Here is a 25,868-nt window from a genome sequence, read left to right on the forward strand (position 1 = left end):
ACCCCTTCAAGATTAGCTTACTTATTTACTTATATAAGAAAAGCTCCAAACCGTCAAGTGAATATGTGGACCCCCCTTCGATGCTGAAAGAGGTACCTTCTTCTACCAGCTGAGCACTGTGATCCTTTTAATGTGTCTGAAATAGCTCCGATGCTTTCAGCCGGGATGGCACTGAGAGCTGCTCCAGCCTGGAGCGGGACTCAGCTGAGAAGTGAAGTGTAAAAGGGAATTCCTGTCATAGCTTCCAGTTGTTCTTCCTAAATATAGAGTTTGATTCACTCTGTAACTTGGTCCCCAGTGACACTTGACCATCGTAAAACCAGGGCTCAAGTGTCAAACAGGAGGTGTTGAAGGAACACACCTTTGAGTCTTTTTCCTGCCCTCCCTCTCCCTGTTCTGGGTTTTTCACAAGCACCAGGCATACAGCAGCAGAAGGCAATGCACAACTCCTCCTGCAGTGTTTGGGGCAGCATGTACCTCCCTACGGACACAGCAGAGAAGGAAATAATTATGGAGATGTAATGACGAAGAACTTGCCTTGGAGGAGCTAAGTAGGGGAAATGAATGCCACACCATCATTATATCGCTGCTAGGTTGGGAGCAGACTCACAGAGCAGCTGCCTTGGGGTCTCAGCATACTGTGCCTCTAAGCGGTACAGCCCTGCTCACAACGAGGAGGGCTTTCGACTGTGAGAGGTAATAGTGGCCAGCAGATGAATCTTAGGGCATGTGGATGAAGAAAAGCTAAAAGGAGAGGAGGCAATGGGGGGAGTTTCTATAGCTCATGAGGGAAGTGAAATGTTATTGTAAGTCATGGTCATGCTGGCTGGAGTACTGTCTTCGGTGAAGTCTACTGGAGGAGATATGCCACAGCAAGTGGTGCACGGGACATAGCCTCACATTTCAATTCCCAGAAGCATGGCCTCCTACTCACTGCATCTTCACAAAAGTGAACTTTTCTCTTCATCACTCTTCTGCCGTACCTGTTCTCCCCCTGACCCACAACACTGTCATTATGAGCAATACTGTACTGTCCACTTGCTGCTGCTACTTGCAACTTTTACAAGATCAACAGTTTTCAGGATTAGTGCCAAAGACATTTAAAACAACCAGTGGTTGGGACAGTGGTTTCAGGGATGATTTCCCTTGACTTTAACTTACTTGACCAATCACTCTTTTTGTTTCAGGTATCTCAAAGAGGAAGTTGATCACCCAGACCACTTCAATTAGCCTCTGACCCACTCTCCGCTGCCCTCTTTCCCAAAAGCACTGGCATGTGGAAGCAGTCAATAATGCTGCTGACTTGCTCTAGCAGCTAGCAGACTACTCATAGCCACCCTCTTCCCAAGGAGCCATGATAAGATGATAAGCCATGACACAGCTAGGCATGAGACAAGCACATGCATTTGTGTTAGGTCAAGACTGACAGAGGTATGTATAGCAATCAGCTCATTCCAAGGAGGCTCCTTGGCCTTTTGTGCCGAAAGGCTGAGCATGGCTGTTGTCAAGTATTTTAAGGCATGAGAAACTTACTGCAATTGAAACATGACAGACTTCACAACAGGGCTCACAGACCTGTTTTTGCCTAGAATGGAGGAGTTTGCTGTTACAGTCTAAGGTCCTGCCTTCCAGGTGGTTTGAGACAACATCAAAGCAAAGCTGGAATCCGGTAAGTGACTTTATATACCTCCTTGGGAAGGTTCATATTTTCAGCAGAAGTATTAGAAGTCAATGAAAGAGGCAATATATTTTTGTAACAAGGACTTGTACATTAATTTGTTTCAATTTATATAACAATAGTTATATTACAGACTAGCTCTGAAATACACAGCTCTTTCTTCCATGTGTCATTAATTTAGCAAAGATAGTCCACTGCTTACATTTTATAATCCCATCATCATGCAAATAGAACTAAGAAATACCAGCTCAATGCTGTTTCCTTCAACTAATTTTCATAGCAGTGACAAGTAATTTAATAGATAGTCTTAGTGATGTGTATACAGGAAAACAATCTACTTTTGTCACATTCCTAATACCCATAAACCATCACAACTAAACTGTTTTAAATTGTGAAGATAAAAGGAGTAAACCCAGATTTTATCACTAATATTAGAAAATGTAGTTCTGAGTAGATCTTAGAGGGAAAAATAGACACTTTCACCACTATTTTGCATGCTACCACTACCTTTGAATAACCCTGGGATGCACAGCCCCATGGCTTGCAGGTCCATCTGCTAAATATGTGCAGCACATTATTTAGTAAGTATATAATGAGGCAGATGCGCATTTCAGATGATGCATTCAATCTCTGGCAAGTCAGGGCCAGGTACATTGACACGCACTGAATAAAATTATCTCTCATGTACAGAGATCCAAAAGACAGTAGCAACGTATTTATTTAAATTATGAAAATCCCAATAAAACTCAAAATATGCTTTTGTTGCATTCCTAGAAGTTTGTCTAATTGACATGCTTCCTGGAACATCTTATTAGTTTTGAAAGCAAATTTGATGGTTAACAAAAACACGTGTGTATCTGACTTCATTAAGATATTTCACTGTATAATGTCAGAAGTGTTTCTTTAAGCTGCCAATACTTAATATGCTTACTTAAATATTTTGCTTTTTTTTAACAAATCTCATGAGCACAAATATGACTTCCCTGAGGCTCCCAGAAGAAAAATATTTTTTCTATTATAGTCCAAAATGTTTTAGTGTAATACAAATAATGTAATACAATTGAAAATGCAAGTCGATGAAGGAGCAGTCACAACCTCAGCTCACTTGAAATAAGACTTCTTTAAAGTAAAACGTTAAAATACATTCCTGGAATTCTGCTTCAAATTATGAAGTAGTAGCAACATGTTATAGATCTTTGGCAATGCAACACTTTGCTTCTATGCCTTAATTTTAATTCTATAAATTACAGTTTATTACCAGGCAAGAATAGTGGGCCCAAGATATTCAGTATTTGGTTAATTAATTCCTATCTCTACCTTCATTTAAATTGTTTGATGAGGAATATGAAACCTAAAGTTGCAGTGCAACTACTGTTTTCACGCTATCAGGCAGATTTATCAGAGGACTAACATAGAGGATCCGGGAAAAAAAGCCCAACACCATTCATGTTCTAATTCACACAGGTTTTATTTGTATTTTTGGGCTCTTTTCCCTTAGTAAGATATATCTACTCCAAGTAACAATGTTTTGGCACATAGGCTTGATGAAAGACAGACTTTCAGTAATGGCATCCAGTCACATGAGGTTAGACAGAACTACGAAAAAATTAAATAGAATGGAGCTAGCAACTACCAGCACATTCTTGCTCTTGCTTGCATCTGAAAATTGTTTTGAATCCTAGACTGCAGAAAGAACTTAAAACCTTAGCCTCTTTGTCAAAAAAAAGTTGTTTGAGGACGTATCATCAGCTTGATTGTTTCTCTTGGTTCCTCCTATATGTTTCTTAATATCAAGAAAAAAATCAAGCACTTTCTCTTGAGTTTCTGTTTGTACAGCTATGCCAACAACAATAACATCAGGCTATTTAAGTAATGAATGACATAAAATAGCATGTGAAAATGTTTGCTATTGTCCAGTGGACAGGAAATCAACATATATATCTAAATTAGCTGATTTTGTTTCTGTGACATTTCTAAGCTGCTAATTAATTCAACTCCTGCATTCTCCCTTTCTTTTCCATATAAAAGTATGGTGATTATTATCACAGACTGTTCCATCAAGAAATAATTAGACTTGTATTAAGAAGATGATCTCATTAGAGGCTGCCAAGTGACCTTGTTCTATATTTCATAGTTCTAGCATCTTTTAATAGCATTGTAAGCACCATCTAAGAATTTGTATGAAGTTCTAAAAGCTGCATTATGAATATAACTCATGCAAATGCTAGAACATCATAGCTTTGAAACATTGAATTACCCAAAAGCCATATTCTCTGTTGATTTGTATTCTATAAAATTCTTACTTCCCAAAATGAATTGAGTAACTGAACCGTGATGATGACGTACAAGCAACACATTTGTTTCCACTTTTCTCCTGGGAAATTTTAGCAACTATACCTGGCAAAGCTGATACTATAAGAAAGAGCAAGGGTACTGGCAGATTTTGAAGGGAATATGAATTCTAAATGATGTGCTGATTTTGTAAGCATCCTGTCTGTTATAGTGATTCAGCATCATTTGGAAAAGAAACAAAAAACATGACACTGCACCATCAGGTATTGTTCTGGACAGAGATATTTGACAAAATAGGATCTGACTGAACCATTGGTGAAATTTTCAACAGAAGACTACTCATCATTTTCAAAGACAATGATAATTCAAATAGGCATCTATTATCCTTTTCAATCCCATAACAGACTTCTTTTGATGAAGGCCATCCCTGTCAGTTGATCACATCCACTGAACACTATTAACTCTTGCCTTCAATGGTCAGATTAAGACCTGAGCTGATGTACAGTAAGGAATTTTGCTGTTATATCCATCTGAGCAAAAGATGTACGAGAACTAGGTACAGATATACCAGAGGACTTGGGGACTCAGCATCACACAAAGCAATGCGTTTATCTCTTGCAATAAAGCATGAAAATAAATTGCAGCTGTGCAGGTAATCAGTTCACATCACAGCTATGAACCTCCTGTGAGAGCAATCATCTGAAGCCTGAAAAGAATACAAAGACTAACTCCTGATGATTCCTTGTCTAAATGGCATATTAACACGAATAAAGACATGGCTGAGACATGGAAAATCTGCTTGGTAGAAAAAAGCACCCAGAACAAGGCAGATGATGGAATGTGCTGGAGGAAGCAGAATATCAGGGATATTATAAAGAAAGGAATGCCCTTAGATAAAAAAATTACCAAATTCAAGGTCAACTAAACCAAACTCCTGAATCATACATGATTGATCTGTTACTATCCTTGGTTTGCCTTGGTTGAACATAAAATATAAAATGAAGATTGATAAACTGTGGGTGTGAGGAATCTTAAAGTTTGAATCAATATCAGAACACTTCTCTTAGTTTCCATGAGTCAACGAAAAAATTCCCTAGCTTCTCATACTTCAAATACTCTGAAAAATAAGACAACTATGAATGCCTGCTTTCCATGGTGAAGATATGAAAAATCTACTAGTCATATCTACTGATCAAGTCATCAAATATGATCTATATCAAACCTTACTTTTATTGAATCATATAGAATCACAGAATAGTTAGGGTTGGAAAGGACCTTAAGATCATCTAGTTCCAACTCCCCTGCCATGGGCAGGGACACCTCACACTAAACTATATCACCCAAGGCTTCATCCAACCTGGCCTTGAACACTGCCAGGAATGAAGCATTCACAACTTCCCTGGGCAACCCATTCCAGTGTCTCACCACCCTCACAGTAAAGAATTTCTTCCTTATATCCAATCTAAACCTCCCCTGTTCAAGTTTTAACACATTACACCTTGTCCTGTCACTACAGTCCCTAATGAAGAGTCCATCCCCAGCAGCCCTGTAGGCCCCCTTCAGACACTGGAAGGCTGCTATGAGGTCTTCACGCAGCCTTCTATTCTCCAGGCTAAACAGCCCCAACTTTCTAAGCCTGTCTTCATATGGGAGGTGCTCCAGTCCCCTTATCATCCTCATGGCCGTCCCCTGGACTTGTTCCAACAGTTCCATGTCCTTTTGATGTTGAGGACACCAGAACTGCACACAGTATTCCAAGTGAGGTCTAACGAAAGCAAAGTAGAGGGGCAAGATCATCTCCTTTGACCTGCTTTGACTTCTTTTGATGCAGCCCAGGATACGATTGGCTTTCTGGGCTGTGAGTGCACACTGCTGGCTCATGTTCATTTTCACATCAACCAACACCCCCAAGTCCTTCCCCTCAGGGCTGCTCTGAATCTCTTCTCTGCCCAACCTGTAGCTGTGCCTGGGATTGCTCCAACCCAGGTGTAGGACCTTGCACTTGGCATGGTTAAACTTCATGAGGTTGGCATCAGCCCACCCCACAAGCATGTCAAGGTCCCTCTGGATGGCATTCCTTCCCTCCAGCGTATCAACTGAACCACACAGCTTGGTGTCATTGGCAAACTTGCTGAGGGTGCACTCAATCCCACTGTCCATGTAATGGACAAAGATGTTAAACAAGATCAGTCCCAATACCGATCCTTGAGGGACACCACTTGTTACTGGTCTCCAGCCAGACATGGAGCCATTGACCACAACTCTTTGCATGCACCCAGTTCTTTATCCACCGAGTGGATGTCTCTCCAATTTAGAGACAAGGATGTCGTGTGGGACAGTGTCGAACGCTTTGCACAAGTCCAGGTAGATGACATCAACTGCTCTACCCCTGTCCATCTCTTCCGTATCCCTGCCATAGAAGGCCACCAAATTGGTCAGGCAGGACTTCCCCTTAGTGAAGCCATGCTGGCTGTCACCAAGCACCTTGTTGATTTTCATGTGCCCTAGCATGCCTTCCAGGAGAATCTGGTCCAAGATTTTGCCAGGCACAGAGATGAGACTGAATGGTCTATAGCTCCCTGGGTCATCCATTTTCCCCTTCTTGAAAACGGGGGTCATATTCCCCTTTTTCCAGTCATCGGGAACGTCACCTGACTGCCATGATTTTTCAAATATGATGGACTGTGGCTTAGCAACTTCATTTGCCAGCTCCTTCAGGACCCACAGATGGATTTCATCAGGTCCCTGATGAGAAGATAAGGAGAAGAGAAGGCTGCGTGGAGACCTCATAGCAGCCTTCCAGTATCTGAAGGGGGCCTACAGGGATGCTGGGGAGGGACTGTTCATTAGGGATTGTAGTGATAGGACAAGGGGTAACGGGTTAAAACTTAAACAGCAGAGGTTTAGATTGGATATAAGGAAGAAATTCTTTACTGTTAGGGTGGTGAGGTAGTGGAATGGGTTGCCCAGGGAGGTTGTGAATGCTCCATCCCTGGCAGTGTTCAAGGCCAGGTTGGATGAAGCCTTGGGTGGCATGGTTTAGTGTGAGGTGTCCCTGCCCATGGCAGGGGGTTGGAACTAGATGATCTTAAGGTCCTTTTCAACCCTCACTATTCTATGATTCTATGACTTGTGTACATTCAGATTTTTAAGATGGTCTCGAACCAGATCATCTCCTAGAGTGGGCCCAAGGTCTTCATTCTCACAGTCCTTGTGTCTGCCTTCCAAGATGCGGGTGGTGTGGTCAGAGCCTTTGCCAATGAAGACGGAGGGAAAGAAGTCATTCAGAACCTCAGCCTTCTCCAAATCCAGGGTAGCCAGTTCTCCCAATAGCTTCCAGACAGGGCCTACATTCTCCCTAGTCTGTCTCTTATTTGCTACATACCCACAGAATCCCTTCCAGTTATCTTTCACATCCCTAGCCAAGTTTAATTCTAACTGGGCCTTAGCTTTCCTAACCTGGTCCCTAGCTTCCCAGACAACATCCCTGTATCCTTCCCAGGCCTCTTGTCCTTGCTTCCACCTTTTAAAAGCCTCTTTTTTCCTTTGAATTTTTCTCAGCAGCTCCTTATCCATCCAAGGGGATCTCCTGGCCCTCCTGCTGCACTTCCTTCTAGTTGGGATGCAACACTCCTGAGCTTGTAGCAGGTGATCCTTGAATATTAACCAAGAGTCTTGGGCCCCCTTGACCTCTAGGGCTATATCCCATGGAACCTTGCTAAGCAGGTTCCTGAAGAGGCCAAAGTCTGCTCTCTTGAAGTCCAGGGCAGTGAGCTTGCTGCACGCTCTTCTCACTGTCCTGACGGCCTGGAACTTGACCATCTCATAATCGCTGCATCCAAGGCTGCCCTGGAGTGTCACATTTCCAACGAGGCCTTCCCTGTTGGTGAGCACGAGGTCAAGCCTGGCACCTCTCCTTGTCAGCTCCAGCAACATCTGCTAGAGGAACATTTTTCAATCATCTGTGGTCTCCTGCCATACAAACAGTACACCTCTACAGAGAGAAATTGCTGAAAGAAATGTGTTGGCACAGAAAGACCAGTAAGGTCCTCCAGCTGCTAATTTCTAAATGATGTTTCCAAATACAGTATCAAATCTCAAGTATTGAAAAAGAATATAAATTAATTCTTTTAGGAAATTATACAAAGTAGCTTCTAAAATCTTCACATATTACTATACATCCATATGAAGGAAGGTTGTGGACTGGCAATATCTTCTAGCCAAGGATAATAACAAACCTAAAGAAAAAAAAAGAAAACTATAAATATTAAGCTGCTTCATTCAGTCACAACACGCTGTGGAACACAGGGGGTAGCTTTTTGAAGTACCCAAGATCTGGAGCTAAAAGTGGTGCTTAAAACTCAACTGTCCTGAAAATAATTTTTGAGAACTGCAGGCTGCTCTGTGTTTCCTGTGCTCACCAACTATCAGTGAGGTGCCACAGTCTTTATATCCTGAGTATCCATTAAGATGTTCACAGCTTTCAAATTGATTATTTATTTTTATTAGCAAAAAAAAAGAAACATTCTTAGCTCAGGTTCCTGACATAAACTGATCTATGTAAGGCAAAATTGCTGTTTTGTCATGGATAGTTCACATGTGCTCTTGCTGACCAGGGGCAGAGGGATATGTAGTTCTGGGACACCTGTCCAGATTATAGTTTTCCACTGTGTGCAGATCTATGTGATCATGAAGCAGCTCCCTGGGGTCCTTGAAGCAGAACAAAATCAGTGCTGGTTTAAATGAGTGCTATGCTGTATAATGAAGCAGTTCTGGAGCTAGTTCAACCATCTGTACAGTCCAGGTGGACAGTAATGGTGATATCTTCATCAGCTCAGCCTGCACAAGACATTTCTATTATTCAGAACAGCTAAATACTGTATATATGCATATGCAAACAGAAATGCTACAGACTTTAACAGTCTGTTTGTTAAAGGATGAACTACAAATTAATTTATCTTCTTCATTATCTCACTTCGACTTACTCTAGCTAACTGCACTTCTTTCCCTAGGGTTCAAGGCTGCCCTACAAGTTTTGGGGTTCAAACTTGATAGGTCTAATACTATCATGTGCGTTAATTTCAGGTTACAGTAAGTGTGAAATAGTATCTGTTAGACTAAAACTATTCCATATTTAGTTTGCATCCTACAGTAGAATAGGGGATTATGTACATAGGGTCTTCACAGCAAAAAGTCACAGTTTGCCATTTTCTTCCCATGTGTTTTCTCCTCCTTCAGTGACTGAGTCCCTTTCTTCCTGCAGTTTAGGTAAACCCCGTTTCAAGGACAGACTTTTAAAGCTGTAAAGGGCTCCCAAAGTAACAGTGCAGAATAACTGGTAGATATTCCATACTTTTTCTCACATATAATTTCTAAATGACTGCAGAGGATGCAAAGCCCAACATGTAAATAAGCAAGACTATTGACTAAAAGAAGCAGCTGAAGCCCCAAACTAATACTCTCACAGAATTGTAGTCTAGAATAGTATTTGAGCCACATTCCTCAAGTTTTTCCTTATCCTTTGTTTTTTATTGGGTCTGACACTCATTTCTCCTTGGGGTGCAAGAGGTTTGAAGGACCTTCTTTAAGGTATAATTCCAGTCACTATGTGCCTAACAGAAGTATGCCAGACAGGTAAATGCTGCAATATTTATTTTTTATTTTATACCTTGATGCAAGTAAGAAAAACCTTTCATTTAAACTGTTATAGATCAGTACTAGTAATTAACAAATGGTGAAAAATCATGTGCAACTACTCTCTGTAGCAGATTAAGTTAGTAAAGGAGTGTTTCTGTGAATGCTTGTGCTTTTACATTACTTGCATTGTTCATATGAACAATGACTCAACAAATTTAATTTGTCTTAAGAGTTAAAATATCATCTTTCCAGCATGTATTTTTGGTAACCAGGTTAAATGCTACAAACAAATCCTAACCTTAACAGAATATTTTTGACCTAATTTATATTTAAATAAAGCAAGACTGGTATGTACTGTAAGTGGAACATAAACTATGAACAAAATTGTGTAACATTCTGCTCTTCTCTAGGCACAGCAAGGTTTTTTTCTCATTTGGGTTTCAGTTTAAAAGATCACTTGTATTACCACATTTCTGCCACATACTGGGATTTTTACATGATAATATTAGTGCCCTAGTTTTACCTTTTCCCATTTCTGCTCCCATCCCACCAAGGGGTGCATGAAGTGAGCAACTGTGTGGTATTTAGTTGCCAGCTGTGGTTAAGCCATAGTGATTATTAAAGTATATGAAAACATATTTGTTATTCAGACATTTGCAACCAATGCTGTAGACATCTCTGTAGTGTATCTTCTCTTGTGTCTCAGATTTCTTCTTTACTCTGATCTTTATACCACCTCCAGAAGCAATCTCCTCACCTGCGTAAGTGCTTAATGGACCATGTTTCTTCTTTCATGCATCCTTGACCATCCATACTTTTATATTCTTAGCTAGACTTGGGTACTTATTCTGCAAACATTCACATACTCCATGAAAGCACCCCTTCATTTCAGGTTATGCTGGCACACAGTGTCTGCAGAATCATGTTTTATTCCACTCTTCCTTTCCAACAGATTGTGCCCAACAATCTGTTGATGAACACTACTCAGAACACACGAAAAAACCCATTTGCTGTCCTTGATGCTCATTTACCCAACCAGAATCAATGTTCTGATTCTACTGTCTTCAAAGTGGCAAAATTTACCTCTCACATTCCTCAAAATGCACATCTTAGCTGATTTTGGGTCTGACCCTGCAATGAACTGTGATCAGGTACAATTTCCGTGAAGCCCTGCAAACCCCTCTAAACACCAATGCTTTTGAAAGCGTTGTTAAAACTGGTTTTATTTTGCAATGTGTGTTCTATGGTAATAGCTGAATAATCACATAACTACTTACATAATAGATCAAAGTTGAAGAGATTAATTATTAGACACAATACTTAATTTTAAGATATATTTACTACATCTATGAAAAGACGCCTATCACATTAAGCTGCTAACTGAATTTGATAATATCTTAATGTATTACTAAGACAGTAATGGGGGGTGGGAACTATATGATCTTTAAGGTCCCTTCTCACCCAAACTATTCTATGATTCCATGAAAGACATTCAGCAGTGAACACATGAAAGCAGGTATGCATTACCAGTTCTCACTTCCCACTCTGCTCCCACAATGCCAATGATGAGATTGTCCAGGGCTGTCTCCCCTTACCTGCCTGTTGACCATCTCCTGAGGTACAGCCCCTTATTCCCCCTCAGCAATACTGTCTTATCAATGAAAGGGAGCTGAAAATAACCAAGGAGTTCAGAGCTAAGACATTTTTCCTGCTCGTAGCATAAGGAAAGCTCGCAGCATTCCTTTCATGAAGGACAGAACAAAGAAACATGTATGGAACAAAAAAAAGAGCTAAAAAATCTGAAAATGTGACTTAAAAACAGCATTAAAAACACTTAAAATTCTAGCAAAGGGAGGGCATATTTTTTTATTCAAATGACCGACACTTGTATATTTAAAACAAATAAAACCTCTATCATTTCTACAAAGCTTTTTATGTAGAAAAGGCAGGCTGCTGTTTTTACGAAGCCTTCTCCTAATGGCAGTCCTAGCTTGTCCACAGAATGGTCTATGGACCTACGGACTAATGCATTAGAGCTGAACGATGGATGCAACACGCATTTGCATGAGAGAGATGCTCTTCTGAGTAATTTATCACAAGCCAAGGGCAAGGAAAACTTTCCTGGAGCACATAAGAAAAGGTGGACTAGAAGCCACAAACTTCAGAAGGCTCTCCCACTGCTGCTGTCTCGATTCCTGAAAGTCTACAGAAATAATGAGAAAACTGAATACATAACAGTGCCTATTTTTCACAGAAGGGAATTGAGGGAAACAGAAAGGGAGAGAAAGAAGGCAGTTCAATTTTTATAGCACATATAGGGAAACAAAACTTCCCCTTAACCTTTGCCAAATCTTCTACTTGTTTGCTTTTAGCTTTCAAGCTCTGAAAGTTTTTAAACTAAGAAATTAACTCTGAAGATTAGCGTTCCACTCCTAGTTACAACACACCTCATTTTATTCTGACACGAAGTCGATGTTAAATTTTCAGAAGAAAGTCAGTGGTCCCAAGGAACCCTATTACTACCTCATCACTCAAGCACTTCCACAATACCCTTCAACCTACATACCGTAAACGACCTTTATTCCCCCGTTTACGTCACAACCACCTAAATCCCCCCTTTATTCCCGCGGGGAGTAAATCATCACGTTCAGTACAGTTCTCCCGAAGAGCTCCAGTTCCTCCACCCCCAGCACCACAGGGAGCTCCTTTACCAGGTGAGGGGAGCTCGCTCGCCTGCGAACGCCTCTATCATTCAACAAGTCGCATAAAAACACCACACGTTTACACCATTACACCTCGACGTACACACACCTGTGTCTGACACTCATTCAGAGACAGGCGGAAGACGCCGGCCCCAGCCCCAAGGCCGCCCCATAACAGCCAGCCATCCACGCCTGCGCAGTCCGCCCCGGGTCTCGCAGCGTAAGAGTAAGCCGGCTCCCTCAGCAGGCACTCCGTTCCCCCTGCGCCGTGACGTCACCCCGCCATCTGCCCTCGCTCGAGGCTGTGCCCGGAAGTGCCCGACCGGGCAATGTAGCTGATAGAGAAGGGTTCCGGGAGAGGTTTAGTTCCGGGGACTCCTCCGCATGAACAGCGGCCGCCGCCACGGCTTAGGCTGCAACGATGATCCCGATCCCGGTGGTGGTGTGCGTGCTGGGGGGCTGGTGCACCATCTACCTGGTGGATACGCTGCTCAAGGTGAGGCCTGCGGACCCACGGCCGGACGGGAGCCTTTGGTCCCGGGCACGCCGGGCAAGAGCACCGCTTCACCCCTCTCCGGGGCCGGGAAGAGGCACCGGTAGCCCCATCTCTCTCCCCTCTGCTTTCGCGCGGGGAGGCCTACAGTCACCACCGGGGAGAGGCGACCTCGCCTCGCCCACCCTCCGAAACACAAGGGTTGGCCATGGCCCTCACTTAATCCCTCACACCCAGGCGGAGGTGCCGCTCTTCAGCTCAAGCCTGCAGGCCCGAGCTGGCGGTGCACGGCCTCCTTGCAGTTCAAATCTAAGGGGAGGGAAGGCGGGTGGGAGCCTCCCCTGTTCGCCCCGCTCAGCTGCGGCCCGGTGCCGGGCTGCTCCCCGGGCAGCTCCGGGGAGGCTGCGGTTCGGCAAGAGGGTTGTGCTTACACCTCCACACCTTGCTGGCCTTCCTCCGGCTCCTGAGGCCATCCCTTGCCCTAAGAACGGAGCCCTTCGGCCCTGCGAGTAGCCTTGGTAGCGGCGTCCCGGAGAGGTAGTGTTTTGCTTCCGCCCATCGCTGGGGTCGAAAACGCCTCCCAGCCGGCTGCGGGGCCTTCGGGCCAGTTTTAAAGGACCACAGCTGAGAAACGTTAGGGGGGTAGCGTTTGGTCTGCTGCTTAAGCAGTTCTGTAGCACTTTAACGTGCTTTCTGGAATTTGACGTATTGTTGTATATACACCCTTAATATGTGTTTAATAATTATTAATTATTATTTTTCTAAAATTCCTGTGCATAACTAAGGCACTTTTTTTTTTCTTTTTCATTTCCTTAGTTCTACTGAAAAAAAAAAACCAACCCCAAAACAAACAACTTGGGATAGAGATCAATACTTTTTTTTTGTTTTTTTTTCTAAGAAATAAACTTTAATCTTCAGAGAATTGTGTGTGACTCATCTTTTTCCTCCTGATGGGGAGGGTAGGGTTTGAAAAGAAAATACACCAACAACACATAATTCGTTATATCTAGGGATGCATAGGTGCATTGCACAGGTTTTATTGAGTGGAGTTTTTTGTTGGTTGTTTTGGGATTTTTTAGCCTTACAGATAAGATTAGAAATCTTGTCTTGAAATTGCAAAGTATGTATGCAAAATAGGGTGCATGCTGGTTAAATGTGAGGAGACAAAATGAGATTTAGGTTTGATTTATAATTCTTTGCTATAATAACATTACAGTCCAGAAGCTGCATGTTTCTGCCAAGTGTAGGTAGTAGGACCTTGCGTTTTCAAAGCAAAAAAAGTTTTATTTTGTCACTCCTCTAAATTATAGGAAGAAGAAATTTTAGGTGATGAGAGAACTTGGAAAAATACATGGCTCCCCCTGCTGCTAATTGTTAGTGAGCAAATGTAGCTCAGCAGATAATGTGAGCTATTAATTGCCAAATGTTAGTCTGTAAATAATGACAATAAAAATTACAGTAATTTATCTGAAGATTTTTCAAATTTTGCTACATTGAGCCTATACTAGCTATTTGGAAACAAATGTGACATTTCAAAACACAGTAGAAGATTAACAAGATACCAGAAAAACATGCTACTGACTGTAGTGAGACACAAGAAAACCACCACAAAGGTCAGACAGCAGGCTGGTTTTCTTTTGATAGTAACTCTTTATCTAATGAAGTGGGAAGCAAGATCTGAACTCCAGTAGCAGACCTGTTATGCCACAATGTTGAAACCCATTTGTATCTCTGAGATTCTGAGATTCTGAAAATCTCTTACAGCATTAGACATTAAAGTAAGAACAGCCACTGGTTTTCTTGTTACAACCTCTAGGGCTTAGCAACAGCAGGGGAGAAAACTTAGTGTCTGATTTATGTTGAAAAAGCAGAGATAATGCCTGGAATGCTATAGCGAGCAAGATTGTCCAGGAGTTAAATTTTTTTATCTTTAAAGTTGACAAAGGTTAATGATCAGGAAGTATGTGGGAGCTGCTGGGTCTTAGGGGACTTACCGGTAGATCTCATGTGTGTGCATCTTGATAGGTTTTACTGTGAACACCACAGTCAAAATAGAATTTGAATTAAATAACCAGATTTACATAATTAGGAAACTCGGGGTTACTTGTTTTATTGCTGGTACTGTAAATCTTCCACCACATTCATATCCCGAGGCTGCTAGCAACCATAGCGAAAGGCAGTCCCTGCTTAAACCTTAAATCACTTAGAATTTAATTACACTAAAAGGATGTACAGAGTGTGAGTGAAGAATAATACAGAAGTACTTTTCCATGTGTGATCCCATTGATTTTTTTTGGTGAGGGAAGGATGCATGCTGTAACTTTGCAGTTGATGCTTATTCTGTAAACTTGTTCAATGTGCAGTGTCTCTTGCTTAGTTTGTACCCTTGCTGATTTTGTTCAGATTTCAAACATTTTGTTAGACTCTCAGAAAGTGTATAACGTAGAAGGCATGACTGTCCATAAATGCAGTTTTGCACAAACTCAAATAATATTGCTAGAGTTACATTACATGACACTTTCGTGTTTGCAAACTAAAATTCTGCCAAATCAAGCTGGGACTTGGAATTTTAAGTCCGTCGTGTTGCTCTACATTGAAACACTGGCATGAAAGTTTCAATTGAAGCTTAGGATCTGTAAAAGGGAATCAGTCAGGCAGACTCCTAAATTCTTGCTCTTCAGCATCCTAAATCATCCTGTTTCATTCTGCCTGAAGGATTAGGAATGAGCAAAGGGTAGAAGGTTGTCCCTCCTTCTGCTAGGAGAAATAAAGGATGCATTAGATGCATTCAGTCAAGGTTAGCCTTCAGCTTTTAAGGTCAGGAAGCTGAAATGGTTCAGAGCTCTTGAACAGAGTTTGTCAGCAAAGAAGAATGTTAAGGACTCCTGGTTGCTGGCAGATATTTATGGAGCTCCTGGAGTATTTAGCAGACATTTGTTATTTTGAAGGCTGGCATAAATAAAAAAGGTATTAGTTTTATAGTAAAATAAATATAAGACACACACTTAAAATTCAACTTAAAGAAGCAGAACCAAGGCTTGCGTGAAGGAAGTTTGAAATGAAACATGAAATACTAACATACCTCATACCATGGTGTGAGAGTGTATGTGGTAATGTGGTGATCCTAATGGCCTCGGGACAGAAGGAGCAAAAGCTTGCATAGAGATTTTAAATATACTTTGCAAATGTATGTAGTCATTTATTGGTCATGAATACCATTTATACAGCTTGTGAGAAAAATAGAAAATGTATTTTGGTACCTTTTATTTTTTTTCTCCCCATGGTCAATCTAATATTTCTCATGGAAAACTTCAAATTTATTTATGCTAACACAGTGTGGCTGTGATGTGGTTGGAATGAATTTGAAGGATGAATTTGTGGAGCTTCTAGGGGAAAAAGTGGGTTTTTTGCATGTGATATGGAGCACATTCTGAAAGTGCCACATCAATATTTCAGATTGACTTTATTATAATAATAGGTGATTGTTTGGGGTTCTTCTTGGACTCTGTGTGAATGAATAGGGTGTATTTACTTAATTCCCAAAAGACAGATTTTCATATCTAATGTCCTACATATGTACCTAATGTCATACATATTTTTGTTCATAGTTACCTGGTGGAGCATGTGAGGAGGTCTTTTTCTTTGTTTCTTTGTCTTACATATTTTTAATTGTACATATGTAATCATCTTTGTGATCTCTTCTGTTAAAGTTAGCAAATGCTGGATTAGCAAATGCTGATCTGATTGTGGACACTAAACTTACTAGTGTCATGGGGTGTGTTGACTAGAGAATACATGACAATGAAAATTTCTGTTGGTGCCCTCAGGTGACTGAACAAAAATGTGGCTGAAATCGGGAGGGTGAAGAAGGAAATTATAACAAAAATACATAGGCAGAGGGATTAAATTGTATAATAGGTGATACATGAGCAATGACCTGAGTAAATGGGTGTTGTGTCCTAGGAAAATTGTTACTTGAAATAATTTTGTAGTGTTTACATTTTAATTCATTCAACAAAATGAGAAAAGCTATGAATATAGTTGTGGAGGATGAGATCCTCCCTCCTCACCACGACCATGGTAGGACAGGAGGAATGCAAGCAACTTGGCAGGTTCTAAATTTGTTTTAAGAACCACAGATGACAGCCAGAAACTTGTGAAGTAACTCTTGGGGGAGGAGAGGGGAGCCTGATGTGAACTACACATTCCTGATGTCTTCAGTAGGTGCTGCTGCTCACAGGGAAATTTGGGAACAGTGTTCCAGTTCAGACAGCTCCAAAGACTTGTCTGGATTATGTCAGAGACACTCCTGCCTTGGGAACCGCCCAAAGTCAGAAAGCTCAAAGCTCTCTTGAGCTTTGGGCTTTTCCTGAGCTATGAGTTTCTCTTCGACCTCCAAGGAAAGCATTCCTCCAGCTGGGTTTCTGATACTAACTTGCGTGAAGCAGGCTGAGGAAAGCCTATTGAGAATGCAAGCCCACATAATGCAAAGTAACAATTGCAAAAGTGTATCTGTTGGTCTATAATCGAGAAAATACTGCAGATAAGTATTAATCATATAGTTTATAGGTCACATTTCTCATAAAGAGAAATCTTTGGAACAAGTAGGAAGGCATTCTAGCAGTATCTTGAAGTGCTGGGAAGTTACCACAGTGAAATCTCTTATTAAAGTACAGGTTGATGATTTTAAATTCCTTCTGGCTTTTTGTTAGCATGATGAAATGTTTCAGGTTCTTTAGGCATACTGTTTGTGTTGGAAAAATAGACCTCCTATTTACCCTTACTAAAGGGTATACACAGTACTGATACATATCTCACCAATATTGGAACCAGGGGTTTTTTTAGCTGAAGCCAAAAGTGGTTTTATTTACTGTAGTTTACTGGAATATAATTGCACATTTTAAAAAATGTCATAAGCAGTTTAGTCTTTAGCTTTGTAACCAGACAGTTAAAGACTACTGAAAGTGATTTACCGCTAGGAAAGATGATCGAAGACCTTGTTTGTCAAATAACACTGGATAACTGATCTCTCTCTCAATGCTCCAACTGTTGTGATTTACATTTTTTTCTCATATTTCATGTTACACCTACCTAGATGTCAAAACATAAATAATATGCAGGACATTTACCTGAAGTTATAAATCTGTTTTTATGTAAATAAATGTGACTGCTTAGTCACGTAAAAAAAAAAAAAAGGTCTTTGTAGAAGCTTTTGGTCAAACTAATTTTCTGTTATTTTGCAGTCATCCAACACTCTGAAGGCATCTTATGAAGACTGGCTGCTGACATACGGCTTGAGCATCTCTCCTTTTCGCATGCGATGGCAAACAGCTCTCTTCAACCGCCAGTTTTACAGCTGGGGAAGATGGAAACCCAGATTTCTGTATTTATGGTATAAATTCAGGATTTTTTTTTTTTGTCAAATACAGCGCTAGCAGCTTAACCATGCCTATATTTTTGAGCCTTAAATGTTCACTGGATAGACACTGATATTTCACTATGCTAATGATAAAACCAAACTAGCATCATTGCCATAATTGTACTGTACCAGTATAAGTCTTTCTCCTCTCCTAAAAAACACAGAGCTGTAATGCATGTTGCAATTTGAGATTTTATAAAACTAGAAACCTATAAACTATTTTTACCTATGGTTTGAACTATGCATAGTTCTTAAGAGTACAGCTATTACATGTAATACTGAATACAGAAGTAGGTCTGAGAACAGCTTTTCATGTTCTAGATCTGTCCATCACTGAACACTGAACTCTTCCCTGATAACTAGAGTTGCATACTGAGTATTCAGAACCAGTTGTGTCCCTGTTGTCAATCATTGTCCAGACATTCAGCATTATATCTGTTCAGAAGCACATTGCTCACCTTCTGTCTTTTATCTGCCAGCACCTAACCCTGCTAAGATTGGACAGACTGCTGGGTATGGGTAAATAAACAGGGTGGTTAGTGTGGGTTCTCCTGGACTGTTTTAAAAACTACTGCTCAGGTGCCTTCCAGCATTAGTTTATATGTGTTCTGAAAATACAAAATCATAGAATCATAGAATCATAGAATAGTTAGGGTTGGAAAGGACCTTAAGATCAAAAATGAGTGAAGTTTGAATTTCTGTCCGTTTCCTATATTGCTGCCCTCAGTGACATTACGAAAAGAGAGGTCTGCTTCATTAGATTTCTCTCATAATGATTTTACTGTTTCAGTCTGAAATAGTTCTATATCAATCACGATTTTTAATGTGTGTAATTTATTACAGTATAATGTTTCCACCACTCTCTTTGATTAACATTACAACTACATGTTGCTTGAAATAAAACTACTAATTCCCAATGAGCTTCATTAAGGGTTATAAGAAAACAGTTATTGTGAGAGGAAGGAGGACTGGTAGCTAATTGAACTGTTTTAGCTAGAAAATAATTGTTATCAGATCTTTCAACTATTGGACAGCATAAAATAATAATAATAGCGCTGAATAAAAATTAACCACTAGGTGAGCTGCTGTAAATTGAAATGGTTTTCAAGCTGATTGTAATGAAAAATAAATTGGTGAGAAGAAAAATGTGGTTTAAGTAGTTGATTTTAATCTGGTCTTGCAGTTGTCCCTTTCAATTGTCGTTCTTTAAAAAACATTGAGTCTCATTTATTGTTCTTCATCATTTTTATTGTTTGTGAAGAAGATGCAAAATTTATTGGAAAAGCTTACATAAATAAATATGTATACTACCCCATCATTTCATCAAGGTCTCTAAATATGTGATAGTGGTGCAAAATGGTAAATAACACATTTTTACTTATGTTTTTGTATTCATAGCTAATGGCAAGTTACATGTATTGAGTAACTGAAAAATTTAGAATGCATAAAACCAACATAAAAATATTTGACAATCAGGTTATGGTTTGGATGCAAAACATTTGTTAAACAAGAAAAATAGTGTATGTTGTTACTGTTATTTGCAAATATTTTTGTACTGGATTGTTGATAACATGAATGATAGTATCATCAGAAAAGTATTGCCCTATGAGTTTGGTGTGCTGAGTTGTGCTAAAGCAATTACATATCCAGAGAATATACCCTATTTTCTTATGGCTGTGCATTGCTAAACTATTTGCTTGTCTCTGTAGGTTCAGCATAGGAATGGTGTTTGGCATAGTTGCCATGTTTGGCTCTGTTGTTCTTCTTGGAAAGACACTGATGCAAACACTGACACAGATGCTCACAGAGGCACCAAAAGCCCAGAATGATCGTATGCTGCAAGTTGTGGTAAGTGTTGTTGCCTCAGGTCTTTATTTTGTTGTGAACTGATCTAAACCAGCTTCTTAAGGGGTGTGTGATGCTTAAATCCTCCCATACAAGAATAACCTAACTCCTGATGGTCATTTACGCAAAAGTTTGTTGGTTTGTTACCAGCCTTGAGAATGGGGAGTAGAAGTAGGAAAAGGCAGGAAGATGAATGAAGGCAAACATGTTTAAGAGTTTATATTAAAAATTCTCGGGAGTGAGAATGAGCTGGTAATTTTGAAAACCGCTATATTATCACAGTACTAAGAATACAAAACAGAGCTAAGAATTTACCTCCTCTGAGTTGTGCAATATGTAGAGGTACTGGTGGCCGTAAAGTTTGCAGAGCACAGATCTATTCCACAAGAAGAAAGGGTTTCTATTTCATTTGTTACAATACAGAACTGCAGTGGAAAAGAAGTATAAAGAGCTTTGTGTGAGAGTGGAAGCAAATATTTATTAGTGAGGAGATGGCATATTTTTTGAATTTTCAAGGAGTTATGCCCTAAATTGCAGTGCAAAATTGAAGTAGTGTTTCTGGCAGTATCTAGGCAAAGGCCTAATAATAATGTATTTAATTTTTTAATGGATTTCTGATGCTGGACAATATATTGTGTCATTTTAGAAAGGAATGTATTTCACAGAATGGAAGAGATTGCAAATACAGCTTTTTTTTATCTGTACACAAGGCAGTAGAGAAAGAACTGACATTGTCTTACAACAGTTTTAACCTTTTAGAAGGAGTCCTAGCCACCATTATTTCCCCAGGAGTGCTATCTGGACAGAATGTGTGGTCATTATCAGAAGCACAGTCCTGTGAGATTGCTCTGCCTTCTGTCTTCTGTTGCATGGCTTAGAGCAGACATGCCCAGCTATTTTATTCTAAGTACTCAGCTTTTCTAGTGAACAAAATATGGGTATTGTGTGCTGCCATGATAGACCTTCCTATAAGTGCTAAACTTAATGTGGGCAGCTAGATTTAAAAAGTTACATGAATGCAGGAAGCCTGATCGTTATCATGTGCCATAAACTCAGTACCTTTGGGGTGGCTTGGGGTTTGGGTCTGTTTCACATATGGAGGGTGAATACAGCAAATGCAGTATGTGTTGGTAAAAGCAGGTAACAAGATCTGGGAGAGAACTGCTGGTGCTGGTAGTGCCACTGCAGTTCGCCAGTCCACCGTCTGCTTCTGCATTATCTCCAGGAGCAGTCAAGAGTGGGCAGTGTGTGTGTCCTGTAGACCACAAGTTGAACATGAGACAGAAAAATTTTAATTTACATGCCAACAAGGTCTATCCTAAACATGTAAGTCTATTACATTCTGGAGGAAGACAAACCTCCCTTACACCTTCATTTTCTGAGATCATAGATCTATCCACTTAGTGACACTAGAGTAAAGTGGTCAGTTGCAATATATTACTTTTAGAAGAAAATAACCTAGAGGCCACCAAAGTAAAGATGAGCCTTTGGAATTAACCTGGTGTGAATTGGAACTATGAAAGCAAATATCTAGGATAACACTCACAGTTTCAATGTGGAATTGATTCCCGAGTGACTGCTCACTAGCAATATCATTGCATTCAAACCAACAGACAGGCACTGAAAAAGATGTAATGTATAGGGATAATTTAATGTCATGTGTAAGGATAAGGTAACTTCTAATTTGAATTGTGGTTCTCTTTCTTTCCTACCTCAGTCTTTAATTTCTGAATGGTCACAGTTGTATAATTCTGCCTTTAAAGTGTTTTAGTATTCTTTTTGAAGGGAGTATGCCAGCATAAATTGACACAGTAAAGGGATCCATATGTGACTGCAAAGAGGTGAAGAACAAATCAGGAGGGTCTTTTCCTCATTTAAATTAGTTAGGTGTATTTGACTTCCTGGAGGAGAGTACTTAGTTAAAAAAAAAAACAAGAGCCCCCCCCCAAAAAAAAACCCAAAAAACAGACAAACAAAAAAACCCAACTAAAACCAAGAAACAAACAAAAAAAATACCCAACAAACAAACCCAAATACCAAAACCAATTCCCCCCCCCAAAAAAACAACAAAACAAACTACCACAAAACCCCAAACAAGTGTTATTTTTTTTAACTCAGCTTTTGCCTGTGACATAGATATGTTTAGCCTTTAGCTATGGAGAGAGGGGGATACAGTTCTGCTTATGTTTTATTGATTAAGATTTTTGTACCCTTTTGTACCCTTTTGTTCACTCCTGTATTTTAGTTAAAATACCCATCTGTAGGTAACAGGCCTCTTTTTCTTCAGCTGCTCCCCTCCTTTGTTGGTTGCCTATTGACAGAAGTGGGAAAAACACAGATCAGTTACTAGCAAAGGATCTTCTTTTACTAAAAGTAATTTTCACAAGACCGTAAACTCTCAGTTGACAGTGCTGATTGAGAAAATACCACTGTTGATTTCAGAAACCTTCATGAGAGTTATCATGTCTGAAAGAAAGTTAGCAAGTCGGAAGGGATCTGATGCTGTGTTCTGACAGGCTACAGTCTTGGTAGTATTAAAATGGTAACTCTTGCTGTCGCTGTCTGTCCTCCTGTGTACTCAGAACAGCAGCACAAGTTAACTGAAGCATTAGTGCCACCAGCTGATGCTGTAGTTTAAGTGAATGCTTAATGAACGAAGAGCAGCTGTCTTCATACAGTGAGGTATGATAGTTGTGCCAGTTAAGTATCTTGGTCATGATCGTACTCTGAGCAGAATCTGTGAAATGATTCTGTTTAATGGTATTGAAAGCAGTCTTTTGAAGAATTTCTTTTAGCTAGATTGTCTCACCAACATATTGTAGGGTTCTGCTGCATGGGTAGGTGAATGCATATAATTGTGGAATGTGGAGGACTGGATGCAGATAGAATCAAACAGTATCTGGAGCGTTTTCTGTCCACAAGGGTAGTTTTTAGAGACTCCTATTGACAAGGTAGAATTTTTGCACATAGCATCTCTTTTCTGCCACTGGATTGCAGTTCAAGTTGTGTTCACAACAGCTCTTAATGACTGTAGTAGATTGTGCTCTGCCACAAGCAGGGAGTGCTGTGAAGCAGACATAATTGTTCCAGAGCAAGAAGCAGAAGTGGCCTTACCATGCCGCTGCAGCATGGCAGCTGAGTGGGAATGGGAACTGAGCAAGAGGAATGTCCGTAAGGAGGGAATGGCTCCTCATTCTTTGACTCGTGTCTGCTTTTAAGCTTGTCTGGAAGTAGTTGATGTCTCATGACTAGTGAGTGCACTGACGGGCTTAAAAAAAAAAAAATATATATATATATATATATATAAATTGCCAAATTTTAGCCAAATTTGTAGACTGCCAAAACTTGAACAGTAGACAAGTTTGCCCTTTTTTAACATTATAAATTTGAGAAAATTGTGTGATTGGAATAGAGAGAGAGAAGGGAAGCTGACAGCTTCAGTTGTAGGCTCATTTTTTGAACTTTTAGGGTTCATAGTGTTTTAAGTGACATGCAATTTTCATTACTTTTTGAAGGATGGATCTGCTCTGTAGCTATGTTACTGCCCACAGAAAATTGTGAACTAAAGCTCACAGTTGCCAAGCCTGTTTCATTTGAGTAGAAGTCTGTATACTTTTCTATAAACTTTGTGAGCTTAATATAGAATAGAACACATTCGGTCAGGACTGTCGGGAATAAGTAGCACAGAGAGAAGGCTTTTGTGCCTGGAGAGCCTTTCAACCTTCAACAAAAGAATATGTATTTAATATATTTTAAAATACGTTGAATAAACTGGGAGAAGATGTGCAAACTGACAGTGCTCTGTGAAAACAGCTCCTGTTCTGTTGCGGGTCTGAAGAAGCTCAGAGCAGCAGATTTAGGGGCAGAATTATTTGTCTTTGTACCTCTTAGTTTCCTCCTGTGTTTTGTTTTGTTGTCATGCCCACATCAACAGGTGCCTGGTGTAAATTTGCCTGTCAGCCAGCTGACCTATTTCTTCTCTGCAACCCTCATCAGTGGTGTGATACATGAAGTCGGCCATGGGGTGGCAGCTATTCGGTAACAGAAATTACTTTTCTCTTGCTATGTGCTAACAAAGCCTAATATTCCAGAGCATTTACTTGCAGGTGAATGTTGTTAGCACTGCTTCGGTTTATCTAAAGAGTCTGTTTGTTCTGTATTTCATATCTTTCTTAGATTTTAAGTTTGGGTGTTCAGTAAGGATAGAGTTTTGATACAGTGCCTATTCTACAGATATGAAAGGACTTCTACATTGCCATTATACCACACCGCATCAGGTTTAAAAGAATATTTCTTTTAAGTGTTGTTTTTCACACAGCAATTACATTTCTGCAGCTGTAGCCCTTGAAGTGGACCCATACATTATTACACAATGGTACTTTAAAATAGATTTTAAATTTATTTATTTAAACATAGCTTTTGGAGTAGCATATGAAGAGGCTGAAGCAGTAATTCAGTTTGAATGGCATTTTCCCCATTAATCTCAGTGATATGTTAATTTTGATCAAAGATGATATTTTTAGTGTCACTTCACTATGATGATTACTTCACAAAAAAATTATTTGACATGATTAGTCATTGCTGTCAGGTGACACTTTAGAAGGTTAAGTGGTGGTTACTGAGACTGATATTCAGGTGTTCTCCGCATTTCTCGTGGACATAATTATGAGCACAAAGACCTAAGTTGTTTCTGTAATCTTGAGTATAGGGAGTCATGACTGCATTTTAACCCATTACTACATTTTTATAACCCCAAAAGTTTTCAGTTAAGGGGGTGGCTTTGGACCCTCTGTGTTTTTTCATGCTCTATTTGTCCTTCAGCTTTTTTTCCCCTAATACAAAGATTTTTCTGTAGAGGATGAAGCTCTTGCTCTTGCTCATCTCATCACAGGAAGAATCAACGTTTCCTTTCTCTCAGAGTACTTTCACGTGCTTCTGGCTAACTACAGATAAGCCAAGAGTAACTATAAAGCTCTTTTCAAGTAGAATGAATAATTTTTATATCTTAATGGTGTGATATCTTCATTCAAGACCCTGAGCAAAGGCTGTTAATGTTCGCATTTGCGTTTTGTCAAAAAAATTATTCCCAGGGGAAAAAAATCATTTGTTCAATGCACAGTGCTGCTGCTGTTTTGTGCTTAACTGTTGGTTTTTCTTTCTTCAATCCTACCACACGTTGGCTCTGTGTTGCTGTTACGGTCAATCCTCAGGGTTTAGGCTTTACTAAATAGCTGTGCTGTGGGCAAATACTATTATTCTGGCAAATCACTTTGGCTCCCTGAAATCGAGTACAGTTTTGCCAACTTCAGTTCACAATAGTATTGGCTGTAAACTAAAGAGCTTAGAATATTTGAGCCTTAGCTTTGTCAAGGCTTGTGCCAAAAAAGCCTTTTTCTTCTTCCCTCCTATCCAAGTCATGAAATTATGTATAGGCATTAGGCTGCATTAATTGGTAGCATGAGTAGGTCTGATGAGTTAACTCCAGGGAATTAATGTATTACTTCATTCTGATGAGTTTGTATAATTCTGTGTCTTCTTTTATTGTATATGCATAATAAATAAATGCAAATAAATAAAATGCTATGCCCAGTGTAGTGTCTCTGTAATGATACAAGATTAGCTGATCTGTGCTTGTTTTGTCTTGGAATGTGGTTGTCTTGGAATAATAATTGGAATGTAATTGTCTCGGAATATGGTTGTCATGCCTCTATCGGTGCCTTATGAAATTTCTAGCTTCATAAAACCTTTATATAGTTATTTCAAAAAGTGCCATTTAAATGCAATTGTAAAACCTCTGGTAAA

At 39.9% G+C, this 25,868-nt stretch overlaps 1 protein-coding gene across 3 annotated transcripts in view; it reads left to right on the forward strand.

Annotated features, from left to right (window-relative positions):
* Positions 1-12,601: 12,601 nt before the first annotated feature.
* Positions 12,602-25,868, forward strand: part of MBTPS2 (membrane bound transcription factor peptidase, site 2) — a 44,508-nt gene continuing 31,241 nt past the window's right edge. For 2 of the 3 annotated variants that reach the window (XM_031051051.2, XM_031051050.2), the window contains exons 1-4: positions 12,603-12,805; positions 18,046-18,194; positions 19,931-20,069; positions 24,001-24,104. In XM_031051051.2, coding sequence (XP_030906911.1) covers positions 12,731-12,805; positions 18,046-18,194; positions 19,931-20,069; positions 24,001-24,104 — 467 coding nt within the window. In that variant the 5' untranslated portion in view covers positions 12,603-12,730. Of the gene's footprint in view, positions 12,806-18,045; positions 18,195-19,930; positions 20,070-24,000; positions 24,105-25,868 lie in introns of all 3 variants that reach the window. The other variant, XM_005151480.3, reaches the window with a different exon arrangement.

Source organism: Melopsittacus undulatus, chromosome 2 (assembly GCF_012275295.1).
Source record: "Melopsittacus undulatus isolate bMelUnd1 chromosome 2, bMelUnd1.mat.Z, whole genome shotgun sequence".
NCBI lineage: Eukaryota > Metazoa > Chordata > Aves > Psittaciformes > Psittaculidae > Melopsittacus > Melopsittacus undulatus.